The following is a 24035-nucleotide window of genomic DNA, read 5'->3' on the forward strand; positions in this document are numbered from 1 at the left end:
TATACATGGACTTACATTACTTAAGTTTTGAAATGTGAAGTATTGATCTGCAGCAAGTCCAAATCCTTAATGGGAATTGAAGAATTTGAAAATGAGAAACTTCAAGATACGGGCTTAGTAAGCTTTAAATTCTTCACAAAAACTGCATCACATCAATTCTTTTTTTTTTTTTTTTTTTTTCCAAAGTTACTACATTTTTTTAGGACTTGTGTACATGAAAGAGCCGCTCTGATTAATTAAAGGGGTGATTTTAAAATGGTTTAGTACAGGGGTCGGCAACCTATGGCACACATGCCAAAGCCACGAGGCACGCGAGCAGATTTTTAATGGCATGCTGCTGCCTGCTGGGACTCCTGCACAGCCCAGCCTGGCCCGTCCCGTTCTTCTCCTCCCTCCCCACCGGCCCCCTTCCTGTAATGTGCTGGGTTCTTGCCCCTCCTTCTCCTCCTCCTCTCTGTCCCTCCCTCCCTGCCAGCCAATCAGCTGATGGCCCTTGTGAGGGAGGGGATCGGGGAGGAGTGGAGTCAGCATGCTCACTGCTCCCAGCAGAGGCAGAGAAGAAGCGGGGACAGGGCCTTGGGGAAGGGGAAAGGGGGTAGAATAGGGGCATATCCCCTCCAGCTCCCTGCTATGAGCACCCCATGACCACAGCCCTCTGCCCTGACCCCCCCTCGCACACACCCAGCCCTCTGCCCTGAGCCCTGCAGCCCCACATACCCAGCCCTCTGCTTGACTCTTTTTCCCCTACACAACCTCAGCCCTGACTCTGGCACCCCCACACATACCTAGGCCCCCCACATCCCATGCCCTGACACTTGAACCCCCCTCACATGCCCCCAGCCCTCTGCCCTGACTCTTGCACCCTCCCCACATACCCAGCCCCCCACACCCCATGCATCCCCCACATCCTGACTTTTACACCACCCACATCCCCACCCCCACCCTGAGTACCAAATGGGAGCTCTTGCCCCCCCCCTGTCCACGTTCCCACCTGCACCCCTTGCACCAAATGGGTGCTACCCAGGTAAGTACTCCACACCCAAACCTCCTGCCCCAACCCTGAGCCCCCTCCCTCATTCTAGCTCCTGGCCAGACCCTACACCCCAACTCGCAGCCTGCTTCTTCACCCCCAGCCCTGTGCTCAGTGCACTCCCACCCTCAGCTCAGTGCAGAGAGAGAGAGGAAGAGAATGGACCAGAACCAGGGAGAAGGTAGGTACCCATTGTATGTGGGCAGGGCTGGGACCCCAGACTGACAGCAGGCTGAGCGGGTCTGGCAGCTGGGATCCCGGCTGGCAGGAGCAGTGGATGGAACCCCTGAGTGGCAGCGGGTCTGGGGTCCCAACTGCCGGCCCCACACAGCCTGCTGCTGTTGAGCTTAGTTGTAAGATCACCATCTCAGGAAAGTGTGATGGGATTGGAAATAAGTAGCAAAGTATAAAGGTTAAAATTTTTTTTAATATATAACTGAACTATCCAAGAAATGCTTAGAAGAGGAGTGTATCTGTATGGCACAGAATTTCTAGTGTGTCTATTGAAAGAGCTCTTTATTTTAAAATGCATCTTATTTTTGCTTTATATATTTGACTATTCCAGTTTAATTGTTTCTCCTATATAGTTTGGTATCCTCTTTGTTGTGGGTTTTTTACACAGGGATAGGGAGGTAGAAAACATTTTTAGAAGTAGGAAAATGTGGATGTGAAACTGCAGTCTATTAGGGTATCTAGGGACAGATGGAATACCTGCATCTATTTTATCATTTTTAAAATTGGCTGCATTTCAAGTTGGTAATCTCCCTTTTAAAGATAAAACTTGTGTTTTAATAAAGGTACGGAAGACTCTAACTGTGAGTGGATGCATTAGGTGTTGTAAAGTATTTGTAAAACTTATTTTTTTCCTATTTTATAAGTACCTTGAATAGTAACTCCATGTTTCATCTTGATGTAAAAGGCGCAATGAGTTGGGATGTGCTATGTTAGCTGGATGTCAGATCAAGCCATGGGAAGTAATTGGTTTAATAAAAATTGTGTATATACTCTTGACATTTCCAGTGTTAACTGCTTTTCCTGAGAAGCTGGGTCTAGCTGTAGATCAGTGTTTCTCAAACTTGGGACGCTGCTTGTGTAGGGAAAGCCCTTGGTGGGCCAGGCTGGTTTGTTTACCTGCCCTGTCCGCAGGTCTGGCCGATCGCGGCTCTCACTGGCTGCGGTTCACTGATCCGGGCCAATCAATGGGAGCTGCTGAAAGCGGCGCAGGCCGAGGGACATACTGGCTGCTGCTTCCAGCAGCTCCCATTGACCTGCAGTGGCGAACCGCGGCCAGTGGGAGCTGCGATTGGCCGGACCTGCGGACGGGGTAGGTAAACAAACTGGCCCGGCCTGCCAAGGGCTCCCTACACAAGCGGCGAGCCCAGTTTGAGAAACACTGCTGTAGATCACTTTGGATTGTAGTTGATAGCTGTTAAGGGAACAATAGGAGTGTTTCAAGAATGCTGTTGCTTACATTTTTCTTTGAACACTAAAATTTAGTCTAATACTGAAAAAAACTAGCTGAGGATGTTGTTGATTATTTACAGTACAGACCCATTTACACACGAATCCGCTTAACGCACGATAGCACCATGCCTCCCAGTGCTACCTATTTAACACACGAGACTTGTTAACACACGGTGCAGGAACTTGCTATGTAGAGCTACAGATTTGTTCACTAACTCACTGACATAGAAATCGACAGCAAGTGCGGAATGGAAATGTGTTGTACGTCTTTACTGACCCGGGGCGGGGAGGGAGAAGGGGCAGCAATGTTAAAGGATCCTCAAAGCGCTGCCGCGGCAAAGGACCATCCTTAAAGTGCTTAAAGTTACCCCTCCCCCCCGTCGGTGGCCCTTCCGATAGGGACCCTAAAAGGGCAGGAACATTAAAGCGCTGCTGCAGCAAAGGACCCTGCAGCACTTTAAGGTCCTTGCCCCTTTTGTTTCCCCCTCCCCCTTCCACCCTCCTCCTCCCTGCTGCCCCAGGGCAGTGTCCAGAGCCCCAGGCCCTTTAAATCGCCACGGGAACCCCGGGCCGCGTGGACCAGGTGGCCTGGAAGGACTGGCTGGGGGATGCTGACCCCCCCTAGCCCCGCCTCTTCTGCCTGAGGTTCCGCTCCTTCCAGGGGCGGGGCTGCCCCGCCCCATACCGGTAAGTGTCCTGAGTTACTTTCACCCCTGTGTAGTAGTAGTAATGTTTTTATTAGATTACACATTTGAATTTATATTCTTGCAAAGTGCCATTAACAGATAGGCCTGCAGTATTTGGGATGCTGTGTAATCCTAGATAATTATACGTGTATATATAGATATCTTAAGATACTTCATCATGACCCTCTTAACTCACGGTCTGTTAACACGCACTCGTGATGGCTTGACTCTCAACACCTGCGCGTAAACGGGTCTGTCGTGTATAGAGCTGTGCAAATCCGCGGATTATCTGCGGACCATTTTTGTGGATCAGCTGCGCATACAAATTGGTTTCTGCGCAGCACTCTAGAGACGTATCCACACACTGCTCTAGGCAGGTTATGTATATGACTTGCATACTGGTGTCAGATATATTATGTAAGTTATTTATCTGAGTTTATTTATTGCTACCTTTTTTTTTTTTTTTTTTGCAGATGTTACTGGGTATGTATCGTTGTACAGATGTGCCAGGGGAGTTTGTGTGGCAGCCTGGAACCTTGACACAAGCTGTCACCAAAGGGCACTGGATTCTGCTGGAGGATATTGACTATGCTCCTCTGGATGTGGTATACAATTTACCTTCTCCTATAGTCAACATTGTGAAATAAGTGGGTGATGGTTTGAGGCAAACTGTGAGTTGGTTTTGAAGGCTAATGCCCAATCAGCTGTAGTGTGTTGACACCCTGGAACTGGTGAGTTGTGGAGGAGGCGGGGGGAGGGGAGAGGAAGGGAAGAAAATGATCATTAATTAGGTAACTGAATTAACCAATTGGTACATTCATTCTTTTCCACCAACCTATCCTTCCCCCAGCTGAGACAGTATAAAAGATTATATCATATTGTGCTCTGGAACAAGTACTGTGACATATATCTTAATTGATTCCTAATAGTCAGTTATAGAACTAGTAGTATTCATTAGAGAGATCTTTTCCTTATATCGGTGACTGGAATTCTACACTGCCTATTTATTGACATTCTGCAAAAATTCAAATTATTACTTGTATCCAGTCATTTTTTCATAGCTCTGTAAAGCATCCTTTATGGGACTAACTCTGCTGCCAGTTTTAGTTTTATTGGGATGCAGACTTTCAAACCATAGGGACCCTATAACAAAGCCAATATGTAGCCTATTTATGAATTTAGGTCTTAAGCAATTTTATGGGCTACTTGAAATATTCTGAAGTGTCTTATTTTAAAAGGTAAACTACAGGTTAATGTATTCTGGATTTTTTATGATATCTGTACTTTTACTTTATAATCTCATGCTTTCCTAGAAACACCTTCTCTATATTTGAGTATTTTACCACTCAAGTGTACACAGAGGATTGTACACATCCTCACTTCTGTAGGCTGGGCTTATTATATGCATCAGACTCCTTGCATCTTGCCATCCTCTCTCCCCCACCAATGAGCTCCTTGTATGGCAACTTCCTCTCATCTCCAGCCCTTCCTCTAACCTTTTATTTCTTGTCTTTTTATTTGGGATGTAAGTCATCCAGGATGTCAACATTTTATACTCTATTAGGGTGATGGGCAGCCCTGGAATGTGGGGATATTGTTATGATGGAAGGTGTTGATGGCTGCCATAAACAGGGTCTTTGATTTAGAGCAGAGGTGGGCAAACTACGGACTGCGGGACCATCCTGCCCAGCCCCTGAGCTCCTGACCAGGGAGGCTAGCCCTCAGCCCCTCCCCTGTTGTCCCCTCTCCCCTGCAGCCTCACCTCACCATGCCACCAGCACTCTGGTCCGCAGCTCCTGCCGGGTAGTGTGGCGGTGTGGCTGGCTCCAGCAGGACTGTGAGCTCCTGCTGCTCTGAGTGACATGGTAAGGGAGCGAGGGAGTTGGATAAGGGGTAAGGAGTCCTGGGTGGCAGTCAGGGGACAGGGAGCAGAGGGGCTGTTGGATGGAGTGGAGGTTCTGAGGGGGGAAGGTCAGGGTGTTACCTGAGGTTCTTTCAACTCAAAGCTCTTGGTAACTTTTACTCTGTGTGAGGTGGTGTCAGGAAATAAATCAGGGGAGACACGGCTGTCTGACCGATAGATGGCTGGCACAAACAGGACAACACGAGTGCTTTCACTTAAGGCTAAACTCTACTTAGTCTCAAGCACTTACACACGTCCACAACAAGTTAGTAAAACATCCCTAACCCTTGATAATTACCAAAGCTGAGTGTGGCTCTTGAGCGATGCAGCGGCAGGCTTCCGGTGGTCAAATCTTCCGTCTGCCGGTGGGGACTGCAAGATGTATCCAGAAGGAAAGTCCAAAAAGAGTCCCAAATGAGTCCAACTACCTCAAACTTTTTCCACTATTTATACATTAGTAATAGAATGACATGTCCTTGAAAGAAAACTTGTTAAGTAAGCAATTTCAATGGTCAAGCAAGAGGTTCCTTCTGATCATTGATTAACCAGGTGTGGGTTTTTTCAGAATTTGCAGCATTGAGGCCCCAATAGATATTCCTGGGGCACATACATGCATTTTAAAAGAGCAGGATCAGCAACTTCAACACAACTCTTACCAGGAAGGTCACGGGGTCAAGCTGCCCTTTCTGTGGCCCCCAAACCCCCCCTCTCCCATCCTCCCTTGGTCAAGCTGAGACTGCTGAATAGGCTACTTTTAACAATAAGCCATAGTGGTTTCAGGCACTTCACTGTTTTGCCAAAATCTCCCCGTACAAAGGGTGGGGGTCCCAGAAGGGACGGTCAGGGGACAAGGAGCTGGTGGGGTTCGATGGGTCCGGGGTTCTGAGGGGGCGGATAGAGGGCGAGGGGCAGGCTGTTTGGGGAGGCACAGCCTTCCCTATCTGGTCCTCCATACAGTTTTGCAACCCCGATGTGGCCCTCGGGCCAGAAAGTTTGCCCACCCCTGATTTAGAGAGACACTTTGCTTGGCCAATTGAAAAGACAAGGCTTCAAACATGCAAGGGTGAAACTACCCTTTAATCCATTGGGCTATCAAAAGGCAAGATTTCTGATTTGTGTAATGCAGTGGAAAAATTGGAATACCACAGTGGTCTGGGTGAAGAAAGATGAAAAGGAAAATGCTGATGGTCATTTTTCTATCCATTCTGTATTAAAATGTGAATGCCAGCAGAAAGAGCGTAGTAATGTACTCACACTATGGAAGTTGCTGCTGAGTGATGTTAACTGCGACTGTTCAGTCCTTATCAGTGTCACTTAGAAAGAAGTACAGTTGGGTAAAGTACCTATGAGAGGAACTGCTGTTCCTGGCGAACTGGCATATTAAGGTAGCTCAGTGTAAGTGGACTGGTGACTCATGAAACAAATGCAGTCTGGGTAGTTGAGCTTCTCCCAAAAGCAGGAGTATTGCTTTGTTTCCGAGGTAGGAGTTCTTTCTCTTTTTTCAGATCTCTGTCCTGATTCCTCTTCTGGAAAATGGAGAATTACTGATTCCTGGTCGTGGAGACTTTTTAAAAGTGGCTCCTGGATTCCAGTTCTTTGCAACCAGAAGGTAGGCATGTAAGGTAAAATGAACATGGCGTTATTTGGCTGCTTTTAAGCTGAAGGCAACAAGAATAAGGAATTCAGACTGACATTAAGTTCAGACAGCTAGAATGCGATACATAGACTTTATTAATAAAATATGTAAAAGGAATGCATTAAATATCAAACGGCCTTACAGTAGGACTGGATCTAGACTTGTAGCATCTTATGCAACTTTTACTTCAGCAAGATTGAAGGCTTTGTAGGTTAAAAATAAGAAAGTCAACAAATACTCAGATTGGATGGTCCTTCATTTTCCTTTATGGAGAATGTTTTTGCTCAGAATGATAATATGCTCTGATTTTCATGTTGTTAAAACTAATATGTAAAATATTTGATTAGCACGTTTTTGTAGTGCTTATGAAAGTTGGAAGTATACTGAAGTATATATAGTGCACCATTTAAAGGGATATTATTGAGCAGCATTTTTGCAACACTTTTCAAATCTTAAACAACTTTTTCCTGCTGCTTATGTTTTTACTCCTTTGAGAAAACATTTTCTTCCTGTTGATCATTATTCAGGCTACAATTTAGTCATGGGTATTTTTAGTAAAAGCCATACGGGTCACAGGCAATAAAGAAAAATTCACGGCCCCTGACCTGTCCATGATTTATAATATAAATACCCCTAATTAAATCTTGGGGGCTCTGGCTGCTCAGTGACTGCTGCTCGGGCAGTCCCTGGGGCTAGCTGTCCTCGGGGCCACTCCAGCAGCAGCTGATGTGACTATCCCCAGGGCCACCAGAGCAGCTGGCCTCTGAGCCCGCTTCTTGGGCATCCCTGGGATCAGCCACACTGGCCACTGCAGAAGTCATGGAGCCCTAGTCATTGTTTGTTATTTGGGAGCTTAACCCAGTATGCATGTGTCTTGATATAGTAGAATTATTAGCTCTGTTGACGCTACTCTGGTGCTGCACACCTCTTTGGCAGAGCTATGTCAGTGTTATTGGGACAGTCTCTAAATAGTCATGAGTGGGTTTGGTTTTCTTTAAATTGAAGGAGTGAATTTGAAAAAACAAGGATAGAATTTCAAGATGTGTAAGTAAAAGGCTGATAATCAGTTGCATGCACAGGACTGCTGCCATGGGGGGCATGGCATAAGCTTTGAGAGTGTGGGAGGGAGTAGCTGTGTGCAGGGTGTCTTAATGTGCAACAGTAGACTTTGCTGGTGCGACCTCCAGCTGCTGAGGGGAGCCAGTAGATGGTGAGTTCAGAGAAAACTCTGTCAGGGAATTGAGTCAGGTGAGAAGATCACTGGACAGCTCCTTGGTCATCCTTACACTGCTGCAAAGGAAAGGGGGAAAAAGGGGCAAAAACGAGGGTTGTCTGGCAAGGAAGAAGGAGCAAAACAGGAGGAGGTAAAGATGGGGAGCAGTGAAAACTGGAGTAACAAGGGCGGAGAGAGTGACAAGAAAAGTGAGACCAAGGCCGGGTGCGAAACAACTGGCGACAGCAATACAGTGGCAAACAAGGGCAGTGTCCTTTCCCGTATACGTGAAGTGTGATCTCTACAACAGGAAATACCCTTCCTCATCTGCTGAAACTCTCACTGATGCTATGTCTGAAGGAGCTCTGTGGATATTGAGATATGGAGCCATGGGGAAGAGCAATGTGCTCCTGGGCACTGTCCTGTCCAGACTTGACAGACTTTGCAGCTCAGCTATAATTTCCCCTGGTCCACCTCTGTAGCTGCCTTAAGCCCTACCGTGAAAGCATGGATCCTGAAGGAGCAATGGGAGTCAGCTCAGAACTCAGAGTTAGGACAGATGCAGCAACTATTCGTGTGGAGTTGAGAACTGGAGAGAATCTGCGAAGTGAGGAGACATAACTCCCCTCCTCATTCCAAGCCCCTCCCCTAGATAGGGCAACAAACTTGGTAAGGGAAATCTCCAGAATAATTTGCTGCTGCTCAGACTCTCTCCCTTCTGCATGTTTCTCTGTGGGAATAGGCAGTTTGGGGCAAGAGGAGAACTATACACCAATAAGGGGTGGGTAATATGGAAAAGAGACAGGATGACATGCAGCTTCTGCTATGGACCCTGGGAGCCCTGTGCGTTCAGATTAGCCCAAGACAATTGTGCTAAATGTACTAGTTCTTTGAGACATTGGAATAGTCCTATGGTAGAATATAATGGAATTTTAAATTCTTCAGTTAAACAGTATGTAATATGCTATATGACTCCATTGGGTGCGTTTGTTTAATTTAGAGTCTTCAGCTGTGGTGGTGGTTGGTACCGACAGCAAAACAGCCATGCTACTCTTCTGGACAAGTATTGGACCAGAATTCGGATGGATAACATGAATAAAGCAGAACTCAAAGAGGTAGGTGGAGTAATGTCATTATAGAGCACCAGGCGTTGTTCCATAGTTAAGGTTTACAACAGAGATTCCATAATAAGCCTGATTCTTGTTTCTGCTGTTCAAAATCCACAAAATAGTCATATTGGCTTCAAAATGGATAGGTTAGGTCTGGGGCAAAGGAATACTTATTCTACAAAGCTTGGAAGTGAATCAGAGAGATTTTGGGCAACCTCAAAATAGAACAGTCCAACGCAGTTCTTTAACATCTCTAGGGAATGTCTGCTTCGGTTGAACTTGGTATATACATCAAATGGCAGCTGGAGAAGAAAGCTTCCATCTGAAAAGTAATTCTCTAGCCCTATTTCTTTGCAGGTATGGAGCTCAAAGTCCAATCTGAGTGTGAAGAAGGCTTGTCAAGGGGGTATGGGGCGGAGAGACTTTTTTGGTTCTTTTTGTGCCCCCTGTGCCTCCCCCAATCAAAAGACTTGAGGGGAATGTTCACCCTCTAATTCTCATGAAGGTGTGGAAGTGGTCCACAAGCCTCTTAGGGTAAGTCTGTGCTGCAGTTAAACACCCGTGGCTGGCCCGTGTCCACTGACTCAGGCTTGCAGGTCTGTAAAATTGCCATGCAGGCATTCGGGTTCGGCTGGAGACCAGACTCTGGGACCCTCCCCCATTGCGTTTCACAACATAACCTGGGGTTATGCCCTAATTTATCTCTAACTTGCCTCTGAATTATCTCATTTCACTTTATCCATCTTCTACCAGGCCTCGCTTGACTATTGTCAAGCCTGTTTTTAGGAAATAGATTTTTGGGCCTACAGCAGATTCTGTTTGCTAGCAACCCCTTGGTTGCCAGCAAAAAGTTGCTATTGTCCAACAATTGCTAATAATCAGAAAGTAGGTTTCTGAGGCAGCAGCCAGGGAAGGAAATGTGGGATGTGCCTTCCCTGGGTGCAGTCCTCAAACTGGATTGTGAGCAGACAGCAAAAAGGAGAGGGGGGCTGCAGCCCAAATGCCAGGGTTTTCTAGGGAATAGGAGTACTGGGGACCCATGGAGCTGCACAGTACTTCTCTCTGCACCCTTTGGCTCAGCATGTCCCAGCACTTTCTTTCCTATATTGAGTGACCTGACATGGTGCAGTCGAGAGAGTGCAGGCACTGGGAGAGGTACCATGCAGCTCTGGCACTGGGCTGCAACTGCTCCCCCTACCCTGAAGCCTCCCACTCTGCCTCCAGCCTTCTCTCCCAGCCCACAGCCTGTTATCTCCTGTGTGGTCCCTGTGTGCAGGTTTGCAAGCTGCCCTCCCAGAAGGAAGCGCTGGGACGGTTGAGCACTATCCACAGGCACATTTGCACCACTGCAGCCAGGGAAGGCAGGTCTCAGCACTTGCTTCCCTACCTGCAGCTCTGCAGACCTGCATGCAGAGGGTGCTTGGCCCATCCCAGTGCTTCATTCTGGGGCTGCATCCCCACAAACTTGCCTGAAGGTAGATCCTTTTTTCTCAATAACATGACTAAAAAGCGGCATGCTGTTGTCAATATCCAAACCCCATTTACATTAAAATCAATGGGACGGGATTGCTTCCTGGCAGAACATTGCTATTAACTGGAAGTTGTTAATATCCAGGTTGCTATTAAGCAGAATCTACTGTTCTTACATTTCAGCACAGTTCTATATAACATAAGCAAGCATCATAGAACTGGAAGGGACCTCGAGAGGTTATCTATCCAGTCCCCTGTGCTCAAATCTTCTCTTCTCCAGACTAAACAAACCCAATTTTTTCAATCTTCCCTCATAGGTCATGTTTTCTAGACCTTTAATCATTTTTGTTGCTCTCCTCTGGACTTTCTCCAATTTGTCTACATCTTTTCTGAAATGTGGCGCCCAGAACTGGGCACAACTGGACTCTAGTTGAGGCCTAATCAGCATGGAGTAAAAAGGAAGAATTATTTCTTGTGTCTTACTTATAAAACTCCTGCTAATACATCCCAGAATGATGTTTGCTCTTTTTTGCAACAGCATGACACTGTTGACTCATATTTAGCTTGTGATCCACTATGACCCCCAGATTCCTTTCCGCAGTAATCCTTCCTAGGTAGTCATTTCCCATTTTGTATGCATGCAACTGATTTTTCCTTCCTAAGTGGAGTACTTTGCATTTGTTCTTATTGAATTTCATCCTATTTACTTCAGACCATTTCTCCAGTTTGTCCAGATCATTTTGAATTTTTACCTTATTCTCCAAAGCACTTGCAACCTCTTCCAGCTTGGTATCGTCCGGAAACTTTATAAGTGTACTCTCTATGCCATTATCTGAATCACTGACAAAGATATTGAACAGAACCGGACCCAGAACCCATCCTGCAGGACCCCACTCATTATGCCCTTCTAGCATGACTGTGAACCACTGATAACTACTCTCTGGGAATGATTTTCGGACCAGTTATGCACTCATATTATAGTAGCTCCATCTAGGCTGTTTTTCCCTAGTTTTGTTTATGACAAGGTCATGCGAGACAGTATCGAAAGCTTTACTAAAGTCAAGATGTACCACATCTCCACTTTCACCCCCTATCTACAAGGCTAGTTACCCTGTCAAAGAAAGCTATCAGGTTGGTTTGACATGATTTGTTCTGGACAAATCCATGCTGACTATTATTTATTTCCTTCTTAACTTCTAGGTGTTTGCAAACTGATTGCTTTAATTATTTGCTCCATTATCTTTCCAGATACAGAAGTTAAGCTGTCTGGTCTGTAATTTCCCGGGTAGTCCTTATTTCCCTTTTTATAGATGGGCACAATATATGCCCTTTTCCAGTCTTCTGGAATGTCTCCTGTCTTCCATGACTTTTCAAAGATAATTGCTAATGACTCAGATATCTCCTCAGTCAGCTCCTGGAGTATTCTAGGATGCATTTCATCAGGCCCTGGTGATTTGAAGACATCTAACTTGTCTAAGTAATTTTGACTTGTTCTTTCCCTATTTTAGACTCTGATCCTACCTCATTTTCATTGACATTCACTATGTTAGACATCCAATCGCCACCAACCTTCTTGGTGAAAACCGAAACAAAGATGTCATTAAGCACTTCTGCCATTTCCACGTTTTCTGTTATTGTCTTTCCCACCTCATTGAGTAATGGGCCTACTCTGTCCTTGGACTACCTTTTGCTTCATCATCTTTGTAGGCTACAAAAGAACTTAGCTTCTTTTTAAGACCGGATCCCCCCTTACTAGTCTTTGTAACTTACCCTCTTGGGGAGTGATTATCCGAGTATATCATAATAAAACTTGCATGACCAGTAGTTAGCTGCTGAGTGATACAGATTGCCATTTCTGTTTCTTAGATTCTTCAGGGTAGATGCCCCAACCTTGCTGCTGTTACTGATCGTCTACTAGACATTTATCTTCAGCTCACTGGAGACAAGCATCAAACATCAGAAATCAGTTTTCCTGCCTGTGAGCAGGAACTGGAAGATGCATCAGAACTGAAAAAAGAAAACAAAAGGCCAAGTCTGGAGGGAAGAGAATTGTCTCTGAGGTAGGTTTTTCCCTTACACATTTATTCAAAGAATTTAGCCAGCGAGTGAAAGTTTACAGTAAATCTTGGCTTGGTTTGTGTTTTTTTTCTTTGAGGAAAAATAGTTAACATTATGAAACATTAGTTAAAAAAATTAATGGTCTTGGAGAATTCTGTCATTCTTTGTTTGTTTTTAAAGTAATTTTTAATGCTTCTTAGCCCTCTGGAACTCTGAATCCAAATGATGTAGAACTTCACTTTCTTGTGTAGTATGGAATATAACTACTATGCAAGACTGACTGCATAATTTTGATTACATGTAAAATGTCCTGAATTATTTGAACTTCTTTGGGGTCAGAAATAAGAATTTAATATAAAGCCACAGGGATATTTCTCTATGCCTTTTTTTAGCAAAATGTATAAGGTCTAGTAGATAAGATTTGCTAATTACTACTAAAACTTCTTGTTGAAAAGGGACACAAATGAGATTAAGGGGTAACTAATAAATATTTTTTCAGCTATCATATTCTTTATTTGCGCATCAGATTAGTGCATTTTGGTGTTAAACAATTGTTTATGGCATTCTAATCTATAGTTTACTCAAAGTATCATACAATTATTTTATGGCTTTTTGTGACATAAGAACACAAGTCCATAGTGAGTCAGACCAATGGTCCATCTGGCTCAGTATCCTGTCTATTGACAATGTTGAATGCCAGGTGCTTCAGAGGGAATGAATAGAACAGTCAGTCATCAAGTAATCCATCTCTTGTTGTCCACTCCTAGTTTCTGGCAAACAGAGGGTAGGGACACTCGGAGCATAGGATTGCATCCCTGACCATCCTGGCTAACAGCCATTGATGGACCTATCTTCCATGAACTTATCTAATTCTTTTTTGAACCCTGCTGTAATTTTAGCTTTCACAGCATCCCCTGGAAATGAGTTGACTTTGTGTTGTGTGAAAAAGTACTTCCCTTTGTTTTAAACCTGCTGCCTATTAATTTCATTTAGCGACCCCCTGGTTCTTATATTATGTGAAGGGGTAAATAACACTTCCTTATTCACTTTCTCCACACCAGTCATAATTTTATAGACCACTATTATATCCCCTCTTAGTTGTTTCTTTTGCAGATTAGAAAATTCCAGTCTTTTTAATCTGTTCTTATCTGTTCCATTTCTAATAGTTCCTCACATTCTGTTAGCTTTTTTGACTGCCACTGTGCATTGAGCAAATGTTTTCGGAGAGCTATCCAAAATGACTCTAAGATCTCTTTCTTGAGTGGCAGCAGTTAATTTAGACCTCCTGATTTTGTTTGCATAGTTGGAATTTCCAAAATGCATTACTTTGCATATATCAACATTGAATTTTATCTGCCATTTTATTGTCCAGTTATCCAGTTTTGTGAGATCCCTTTGTAATTCTTTGCAGTCTGCTTTGGACTTAACTGTCTTGAGTAATTTTATATCATCTGCAAATTTTGTTAGTTTACTGTTTACCACTTTTTCCAGATCATTGATGAATATGTTGAACAGCACTGGGTCCCAGTACAGATCCTTAGGGACACTACTATTTACCTTTCTCCATTGCGAAAACTAACCATTTATTCATACGCTTTGTTTCCTGTCTTTTAACCAATTACTGATCCACGAGTGGGCCTTCCCTCTTCCATGACTGCTTAGTTTGCTTAAGAGCATTTGATGAGGGATCTTGTCAAAGGCTTTCTGAAAGTATTAAAATACATTAAATCCACTCAATCCTCTTTGTCCGCATGTTTGTTGACACTCTCAAAGAATTCTAGTAGATTGCTGAGGCATAATTTCACTTTACAGAAGTCATGTTGACTCTTCCCCAACAAATTGTGTTCATCTGTGTGTCTGATAATTCTGTTCTTTAATATAGTTTCAACTAATTTGCCTCTTACTGAAATTAGTTTTACTGGCCTGTAATAGCTAGAATTGCCTCAGGAGCCTTTTTTAAAAATTAGCATCAGATTAGTTGTCCTCCAGTCATCTGGTGCAGAAGCTGATTTAAATGATAGATTACAAACCACAGTTAGTATTTCTGCAATTTCATATTTGAGTTCCTTCAGAACTCTTGTGTGAATACCATCTGGTCTAGGTGATTTATTACTGTTTATCAATTTGCTTCAAAATCTCCTCTAATGACACCTCAATCTGGGACAGTTCCTCTGATTTGTTATCTAAAAAGAATGGCTCAGGTTTGGGAATCTCTCTATCATCCTCTGTAGTGAAGACTAGGGTGAAGAACTCCGTTTTTCTCCAATGGTCTTATCTTCCTAGAGTGCTCCTTTAGCATCTTGATCATCCAGTGGCCCCACTGATTGTTTAGAAGTCTTCCTGCTTCTGATGTACTTATATTTTATGTTAGTATTTGAGTCTTTGGCTAGTTGCTCTTCAATTTTTTTTTTTAGCCTGTCTAATGATGACAAAATGCAGAGTAGATTGTTGGATTTTCTCTTTCTTCTCACATGAAGCACCAAAGATAGTTGTATTGAGTTATATAATCAGTACTATTTCATGAAACAATATGCAAATACTAGATACATGGTAGTGCAGAATAGCCTTTGGGTGTGATAGAAATGGCATGTATTAAAAACATAGCCAGTTGCATGGTTAATATTAATCATGAACTTTGTCATCAAAAAGTTCAGAAGGAATGAGGTTTTGGCAAGCAACTTGAGCTTTGAAATGATTTTCCTTATAAATTACTCAATAACAAAAGCATACTTTTTGTAATAACTTTGTGTATTTAGAATTGTTAATATGGTATGTACGTCTGGCTGTTTCTGATACTTTGCTAGTACTTTGCCAAAATAGACATTGTGGCTCTTTAAGTACAGTAGAACCTCACAGCTACAAATTCCAAAGTTATGAACTGACCAGTAAACCACATGCCTCATTTGAAACTGAAAATACGCAATCAGACAGCAGCAGAGACCACCCCCATCCCTCCAAAAACGCAAATACGGTACAGTATTGTGTTAAAGGTAAACTGCTAAAAAAAGGGAAAGCATCATTTTTCTTCTGCATAATAAAGTTTCAAAGCTGTATTAAGTCAGTGTTCGGTAATAAACTTTTGAAAGAACAACCATAACATTTTGTTCAGAGTTACGAACATTTCAGAGGCCTTGTCTACACTATTGGGGTAAGTTGACCTAAATTATGCTACTCCAGCTTATTGCGGTGTCTACACCATGCTGCATCAATGGGAGATGCTCTCCCATCAACTTAACTTACTCCCCTCGTTCCATTGGAGTACCAGAGTCAACCGGAAAGCACTCTGCAGTCGATTTTAGCGGGTCTTCGCTAGACCCTCTAAATCAGTGGTGGGCTGCATGCAGCCCGCGGGCCACAGGTTGCCCACCTCTGCGCTAAATCGGCCCCCGCTGCATCAATCACAGCAGTGTCAATCCCTGGGAAATGTAGACATGGCCAGCTTCCATTCCCCAGGTGTTATAACTCTGAGGTTCTACTATAGTCATTTGCACTTTGGAATACACATCCCACTTATGTGGTACCTTCATGTGTACATTTAAAAAGTAAAATAAAATCTGAATAAAAATAAAACCTAGTTACCAGCAGGGAGAATAATTAGACTGAATTGAGGAAAGAAGAGCTGTGTATTACTGTTCAGCTATACCCAACGTATGGCTTCCTCTCTCTCTCTCTTGTCTTAGAGATTTATTGAATTGGTGCAGCAGGATTGCCTACAACTTTGACAGCTCTTCCTCAACTACTGCAGTGAATATTTTTCAAGAGGTACAGTAAGACTGAATCTATTTTACAGTTGATCACTGAGGATTTTGACGTTGGCTCTTAAGGCATAAAACAAGACTCAATTAAAAAAAAATAGTGCTGCCTTGAACAGATTCTAGTTGGAGTGATTGATGCAATAACAGAGATCATGCTAGCGGCATCCCTATGGTCTTAGACGTCTTGGATCAGGAAAAGGTATTTGTGTAGTAACATACTGAATGTATCTCTGACTAACTTACTGAAATATACAATACATGATGGCATGGTGTGACGTAAGTTTTTTTTTTTTTATTGGCGTGAGTTTGGGATGGCAGTTTACTAGTGAGTGGCAAAGTTATATGTTATGCATGTCATCCCAAATGTGTGCCATTAGTGCATCCTATGTGCTACAAAAAACACAACTTGAGGAATATTTTAATATCTTTTTTTTTTAAATGGTAATATTATATCCCCACGTAAGACCAGGAGGCCTTTAGCTACTGTGCAGGACTCAAAGGAAGGGAGAAATTAAAACAAATAAATGTAAAACACCTCTCAAAGCAGCTTTTTTTTTTTGTTTGTTTTTAAACAAGTGGTGTTGTTTTAAAGTCTGATAGCCTGGGGCACCTCCAGGGCTAGATGCAAACACTGAGTTCATCAGGAAGAGGCTGACCTTCCCTCTCCCATGATGACAAGATTCTGTTTTTGATATTGCTGAGACTTTAAAGCGGTGATGCTTATATTTAGAATAGCTTACTGGGCAGCCCAGGACTAGTTTTCTATCCTGTAGGCCCTCGGCCTGGGGTGGTGATGGATTATATGTTTTGGTATAGTAAAGATGTATTTTCTGGGTCATTTATAAAATTAAATATTGGTTGCTCTTTGAAGTTGCCAAGAGATTTGCAAGGTTAGAATAAGTCCTTGGGAGATGAATTTGTGGGCAAGTGATACAGTGGTAGTCTGTTGTAACTTTATTTCACATGTCTATTAAATGTATCACATGCTTCTGTGTGTATGTGTGTATCCACAGAAGCAGAGGTGATGCCATGTGTTGCACACCTTTGAACCTCACCTGTGCTTTTCCATTACAAGACTTATTCTAACATTCTAAATCCCTCAGCCATTTCAAATGTCATTTATTTTTGTTTTTTGGCAAGTGATTAAAAGTGATTTCCTTTCTCCAAATATGGAATTTCCCCTACGTATTAGCCCAGTTTGTAATTTAGAACTGATATTGTCCAGTTGTGTCTCAGAGGTAGCTTTAAGGTGTGGTATCTTGTGACCCATGAGGAGATGCTTATCATCCAAGAAGATTCTAAAACTATGACACTCCCAGATATAGAAATGTTATTTTAAGTAGTCACAGGGATTTTAGGGTTCTTTCTGAACTTTGTACTGTTGGACTCATAGGGTCAGATCCAAAGTGCTCTGGATCAGGTCCAGGGTACCTGAAGTGTAGTGGTTTCTGTCAAGTTACAACATATTAATTGAAAATGTGGTGGTGTTTTTTCTTTTGACAGGCATTAGACTGTTTCACAGCTATGCTGTCCAAGCAAGGGAGCAGGCAGAAAATGGCAGAAATTATTGGAAGCAAACTAAACATTTCCAAGAAAAAGGTATATTGAGAAATGATTAGCATGGCCTTTATTTAAAATATTCTAAATTGTTCAGTAAATGAATGGTAAAAGATGACTTTTTGCCTGGATGGAACCATTTAATTTCACAATTACAGGCATAAGTAAAACTGGTTATTCATGTGCAACAAAATGCTGACACTGATGCTGTTTTAGCTTTTTAGGATAGATACAGTTTGAAAAAGCAGGTGTATAAGAATGCTTCTGAATCTAGGTATTAAAGTAATATTAGTCTTACACTACCTGTCCTTTTAAGGAGGGTTTCTATTAGAATTTTTTGGAAACGACTAATTTAAGAATAGCCAGGCCTGACACTTCTTAGACTAAATTTTTAAAACAATTATTTTTTTCCTGCTGTTCAGCTGATGTTTAGAATCGTCTTTGAGCAGGGCCCAAGAGCAGCAGCACATACTTGGGCTCCCTCCTCCCCTTCCTGTCTGTGCTCATCACTGCTTTCTGACTCCCCAATTGTAGTTTCAGCATTGCTGCTAATGTTTCTGATAAACAGCCTCTTTTAAAGGGCCTGGGGACAGTGGCGCTGAAACGTTTTTTATAGTAGGAGTGTTGAAAGCCGGCATAACTATCCCCAAACTTTTTACCTCGTGCCGGCCCACTTTCCCCTTCATGTCCCCTCCCCCCTACCCCGAGCTGAGGCGAGAAGTAGCGTCGTGTCTCTAGGAGTGGGGGACAAAGACTGGGATGAGGGGGCCAAGGCTGGGGGCAGGCGCAGGGCCAGTAGCGGAGCCCCATGTGTGGCACTCGCAAGCGGGACCCCACATCTGTGGCCGGCAGTGGGGCACAGGGCCAGCAGCCATGATGCAGGACCCCGCGTGCATGGCCCGGACCCTGCATAAAGCCTGGGGGTGCTGCAGCACCCCTCACAACTCTACTTCCCATGCCTATACCTGGGGAGGAGTATAAATGTGAACTCCCTCCAGATCAGTGTGCAGGTGTTATCATCATGCTAATGAATGAGAAACAAAGGCAAACTAACCAGCTATAAAACAATGACATTAACTAGCACTGTCAGATGCACAAAGCAAAAGGAAAGTCTTTTTCTCTAGTCTTTCACTGATAATTTACTTGGATAACTTACAAAATTTTCAGATAAAAATGTGACCTTTCTCTCTCATCTCCATCCCTTATCCCCAAGTTGACAGTATCCCTCCTTTGCAGCCTTCTTTAATGAAGGAAAACTTCAGAAGATCTTTGAGAAAAATTCAAAGTGTCAACTATATCAACAGATTTTTCTGTTCACTTCCCTCCTTCCCCATTGTTTAAGTATAGAAACAGAAGAATCTGTACCTGCCATGAATATCCTGTTGAGACAGACATCCCACTCACTGCCCCTATACACAAATAATATTATGCCTTACCGAACAAGCTGTTTGCTTTCCTGCTTCAGCAGAGCACAGGTTAAACTAAGTAAATTCTGATATAGGTTTAAGTAATTGATTAGCAAGGAGATTGACAAAGTAGAACCATAATGACATAGGTTCCATAAGAAGTACAGAGAGAAATCAATAGTTGTTCAATGCAAAACAGCCATTGGGGTGAAGGGATGGAACTTGGAAGAATCTTAAGTCTGTTAAGTTATGAGGATTCAAAATGTGTTCATGAGCAAATGAGCTTGTTACACAATGATACTAGATGAACAGAAAATGTACAGGGTATGTTCTTTGCATAAAGTATCAGGGAGAATTATGATATACAGTGGAAGTAATGATGCTTTCTATATAGGCAGAGTTCTATTGTCAGCTTCATAAACCAGAAATTCTAATACGGGAACATGAAGTTGCTGTGGGAAGAGTGCGGCTCTTGCGGAAACAAACTCAGGCACTTCTTATACAAAGGTAAAGATGATTGTACCTCACCCTTCCTGTACCTTTTTCCCTGGGAGCTACACATTTTATGTTGGAGTCGAATGAATTGAAAGCTAAAGTGTAGAAGTTGCATGTTCAGGGAGTCTGGCAACATCATTTTAAGCAAAAGAATAAGGCTGTTTGTTTTGATATCAGGATTGTATATCAGGACTGAGATGTCAGCATGGCATCTCTAACAAACCAAGGATGGAGATTCTCTGTATCTTTTAAGTTAGAATATCGTGAAGTCAGGCTAGAGCTGGAAATGCTGTCAGACCTATGGGAAGGTATTGGATGGTAACAACAACTCTGACTTGCTGAAGGGAGCATTTGCAGGATGCAGCACTGAAAGCCGTTTTGGTGGCAATAACTCAGGTGGTAGGGAAAAGGGAAGTGTAAAAACCAAAGATTCTTGTGAGAAGCTCAAATTTCTTTAATATAATCAATAAAAGATTGGTAACAAAAAAGCCTTAATTTCTGAGTTGTAAATAGAGAAAATGAACATGTGTCTAATCTGGTACTTAAACACATATCTTGGAATTGTTTCTGTTAGACATATTTTCTTATTTAAAAGTCAAAACTTTAGTTGCAACCCTAAGGGGGAAAAAATTAAAATTGAAGTGAGAGTTTCTTGAGGTACCTTGTCCTTAACAGCTGCTTTCTCTGGCTTGGCAGGGAGAAGCAAACCTTCGCTGCCACACGCCCATCTTCGGTACTGATTGAACAGCTTGCGATGTGTGTTGACAAAGGAGAGCCTGTGCTGTTGGTGGGTGAAACAGGAACTGGCAAAACCTCAACTGTCCAATACCTTGCTCATATTACAGGTATAATACAGTAAAATATTCCACTTTGTACAGAGGCAATAGAAAATACTTGAATGATGACTTTGTTTTGTTTCGTTTCAAGGACACCATTTGAGGGTTATCAATATGAACCAACAGAGTGACACTGCAGATCTGCTTGGGGGGTGAGTCGTTGAATAAGTTGCTATAGAATGGACTGAGAATGTATTAAAGCAGGCTTTCATTCAAGCATATTTGACTGTAAACAAAACTGAACTATAATATAACTTATAAAAATGGGTAACCAGGTAGATGTAACTTCTAAAAATGGGGAACCCTGCTATCACCGTTAGCATTCAAGAGCTTTTGCTCTTAAATGGCTTATCTAAGTTCTGTGTACAAGTGTGCAAGCCACGACTGCTAAAATAAAAAGCCAAAGTTACCCAGTATATATAGTTATCGAAATATCTACTAGGTATTTTGGCTGATAGTAGCAAGGATGGATTAGAGTATTACGGTTCGTGTAAAATCGCTTTCTAAGGAGCATGTATGCATATGCCATTTCAGTAAGCAAATAAAACCTTAGTTTATAATTGTTTGTTCTGGATTTCTACGTGACCTCATAACATCTTCAGGTCAGGGACACAAATTTTGTCAAATTTCACAGAAGCAGATGAAAGCTGGTATTTGGCCATGTAACAAGTAACTAATTTCTCTCTTGGTCCTGCACAGCTATAAGCCAGTGGATAACAAATTGATTTGGCTGCCCTTACGAGAGTCTTTTGAGGAACTCTTCTCCCAGACGTTTTCCAGGAAGCAAAATCAAACTTTCTTGGGTCATATCCAGACGTGTTACAGACAGAAACGTTGGCATAATCTACTCAAATTAATGCAGCATGTTCACAGATCGGCCGTTAATAAGGAAGCAAAAGAAAACACATCAGGTAAGAATTCAACCTAAGTAAGCACTCATCATCAACAGTTAACTGTTGCAGAAGGCAAAAGTTGTGGTGGTCAGTTTCTTGTTTACTGATTTCCACAACTTCATCTTCTCTGGCCTTGCAAATGCAATCTTGCCCCTCTCTTATTTATTCAAAATGCTACTGTAATGATCGTTTTCCAGGCCTGTCGCTTTGATCAGGTCACCCCCCTCTTTTCATCCCTCCACTGGCTTCCCTTTCTCTAATGCATCAGACATAAACTGCTTTTCTTCATTTTCAAGGCCTGTCACAGCCTCTTACCACCTTACCTATCGTCTCTCACTAGCTATTAAGATAGAGACGTCCACTACTCATCAGGCCGTGATGCCAGCCTCAATCACCCACTTGTTCAATTTTCAAACAAGCTCTTCCATGTGTCTTCCTGTGCTGTCCCTCATACTTGGGAGGAGCTCCTCATAAACATCTGCAAGGGCACTTCATTGTCCTCCAACAAATCCTTCCTTAAAACTTTCCTGTGCTGTCATGCCTACGAAAAACTTGACAACGGATTGGCCACTGGTGTGCTGAGACCTCTGCCTATCATGCTGAAAAATGTCTTAGTCTTCCCTTGCTCTGCCCCGTCTTGTCAGTTTATGTGTCCATCTATTGGCTTTTGTCTTATGCTTAGATTGTAAGCTTTCTGGGATATGGACTATGGGATATGGACCACTTTTTGTTCTGTTTTTGTACAGTGCCTGGCACCACGGGGTCCTGGTTCATGACTGGGGCTCCTATGCTCCTAGGAACTACAGTAATACATATAATTAACAATAATAATAATTGTAACTTTCATTCGATATGGGCCAAACTGAATTCATGATGTACATGTTTTTTGCTCTTCCATTATCTGGTTGTCCTCAGCTTTTCAGGTTCTACAAAAAGCACTAGTCTAAACAGGGGTGAGCATTCTTCAGGGGAGTGTTAGACTGTTTTTAATAATCCTCAAAGATGGAAAAACAAGAAGTGATTGAAGTCCCAATGCAAATGAAAAGTAATGCCCAGTAGAAAATAAACTTACAAAGCTAAGTACGTCAGACTTTGTGATATTATATGGAACACTCTTACCTCAGACAGTGACTTGATCAAAAACCAAAACATTATGACAGATGAGTAACAGTAACAATTTCCTCCATCCCCAAGTAGGTTTTGTAGATTTCATCATTTCCTGCAGCACTACTTACTGTCTCACTGGATTGGAAAGTACATTATTTCTGATACTTTTGAATGTGTCAGCAAATGGCCGCTCCTAAGCTGGGAGACTTTTTTGCGTGAACAGCAGGTTGATTATATTCATGATATACAATTTTTAAGCTCTTAGAACATTTTAAAAATACATTAGAACAAAACTATAACAGTTCCTTTTTTTAATTCATGAGATCTAAACTGCAAAACTTGAATATTTTCTTCTCCTTATGAGTTCAGCCAAGCTCCATCTTATTGCATTATATTCCATGACTGCAGTGGCTTCACAAAATTCAGTGTTACTGCAATGTGTTTTAATGCCATCATTCTGATGTTACAAAAATCGAATTTGTTTTTCTTGTAGGCTCACCACTGAAAGAAAAGTGGGAAGCATTTGGTCTTAGACTGAACCATGCCCATCAACAGATGAAAATGACAGAAAATTTTCTGGTGTTTGCATTTGTAGAGGTATTCAGATATTTCAATTGTGACATTGGGCTAGGAAAGTGGAGGGAGTATTTACAATTAACCAATATTATAAGGTTTGGGTGTACTGACAAGACTTTTTATGAAGGAAAACTTTACAAACAGTTGTGGTGTGGACTTGGATACATTATTTTTTCTTGAGGCTGGGATGGCTGGAGAGAATTATTTGGTTGTGAAGAAACATTGATAGTCTGATGAAAGCTGTACTTGGTTTGACACAAGAATATAAATAATGCTCATAGCATCAATTCTGGTGCACAGTGTTAGAAAAGCAACTTTGGGAAAACTTGAGCTGAAAATCGGGTTCAGCAGGATAAATGACTGCACTAAATTCTCCAACAGAATACACCTCTACCCCAATATAACGTGACCCGATATAACACTAATTCTGCTATCACGCGGTAAAGCAGCACTCTCGAGGGGCAGGGCTACGTGCTCCGGCGAATCAAAACAAGTTTGATATAACACGTTTTCACCCATAACACAAAGATTTTTTGGCTCCAGAGGACAGCGTTATATCTGGGTGGAGGTGTACCTAGATAATCATGTAAAAGCAGCAAAGAATCCTGTGGCACCTTATAGACTAACAGACGTTTTGGAGCATGAGCTTTCGTGGGTGAATACCCACTTCCTCAGATGCATGTAGTGGAAATTTCCAGGGGCAGGTATATATATGCTAGCAAGCAAGCTAGAGATAACGAGGTCAGTTCAATCAGGGAGGATGAGGCCCTGTTCTAGCAGTTGAGGTGTGAAAACCAAGAGAGGAGAAACTGGTTCTGTAGTTGGCAAGCCATTCACAGTC

The 24035-nt window shown here is 42.5% G+C and overlaps 1 protein-coding gene across 1 annotated transcript in view; it reads left to right on the forward strand.

Annotated features, from left to right (window-relative positions):
* The window catches only part of MDN1 (midasin AAA ATPase 1), a 171553-nt gene that overhangs the window by 21219 nt on the left and 126299 nt on the right, over nt 1-24035 (forward strand). The window contains exons 7-17 of the mRNA XM_050949353.1: nt 3654-3785; nt 6589-6692; nt 8933-9047; nt 12378-12571; nt 16250-16331; nt 17828-17923; nt 19682-19794; nt 20479-20627; nt 20710-20770; nt 21318-21529; nt 23112-23215. Coding sequence (XP_050805310.1) covers nt 3654-3785; nt 6589-6692; nt 8933-9047; nt 12378-12571; nt 16250-16331; nt 17828-17923; nt 19682-19794; nt 20479-20627; nt 20710-20770; nt 21318-21529; nt 23112-23215 — 1362 coding nt within the window. The remainder of the gene's footprint in view (nt 1-3653; nt 3786-6588; nt 6693-8932; nt 9048-12377; nt 12572-16249; nt 16332-17827; nt 17924-19681; nt 19795-20478; nt 20628-20709; nt 20771-21317; nt 21530-23111; nt 23216-24035) is intronic.

This window comes from Gopherus flavomarginatus, chromosome 4 (assembly GCF_025201925.1).
Source record: "Gopherus flavomarginatus isolate rGopFla2 chromosome 4, rGopFla2.mat.asm, whole genome shotgun sequence".
Lineage (NCBI taxonomy): Eukaryota > Metazoa > Chordata > Testudines > Testudinidae > Gopherus > Gopherus flavomarginatus.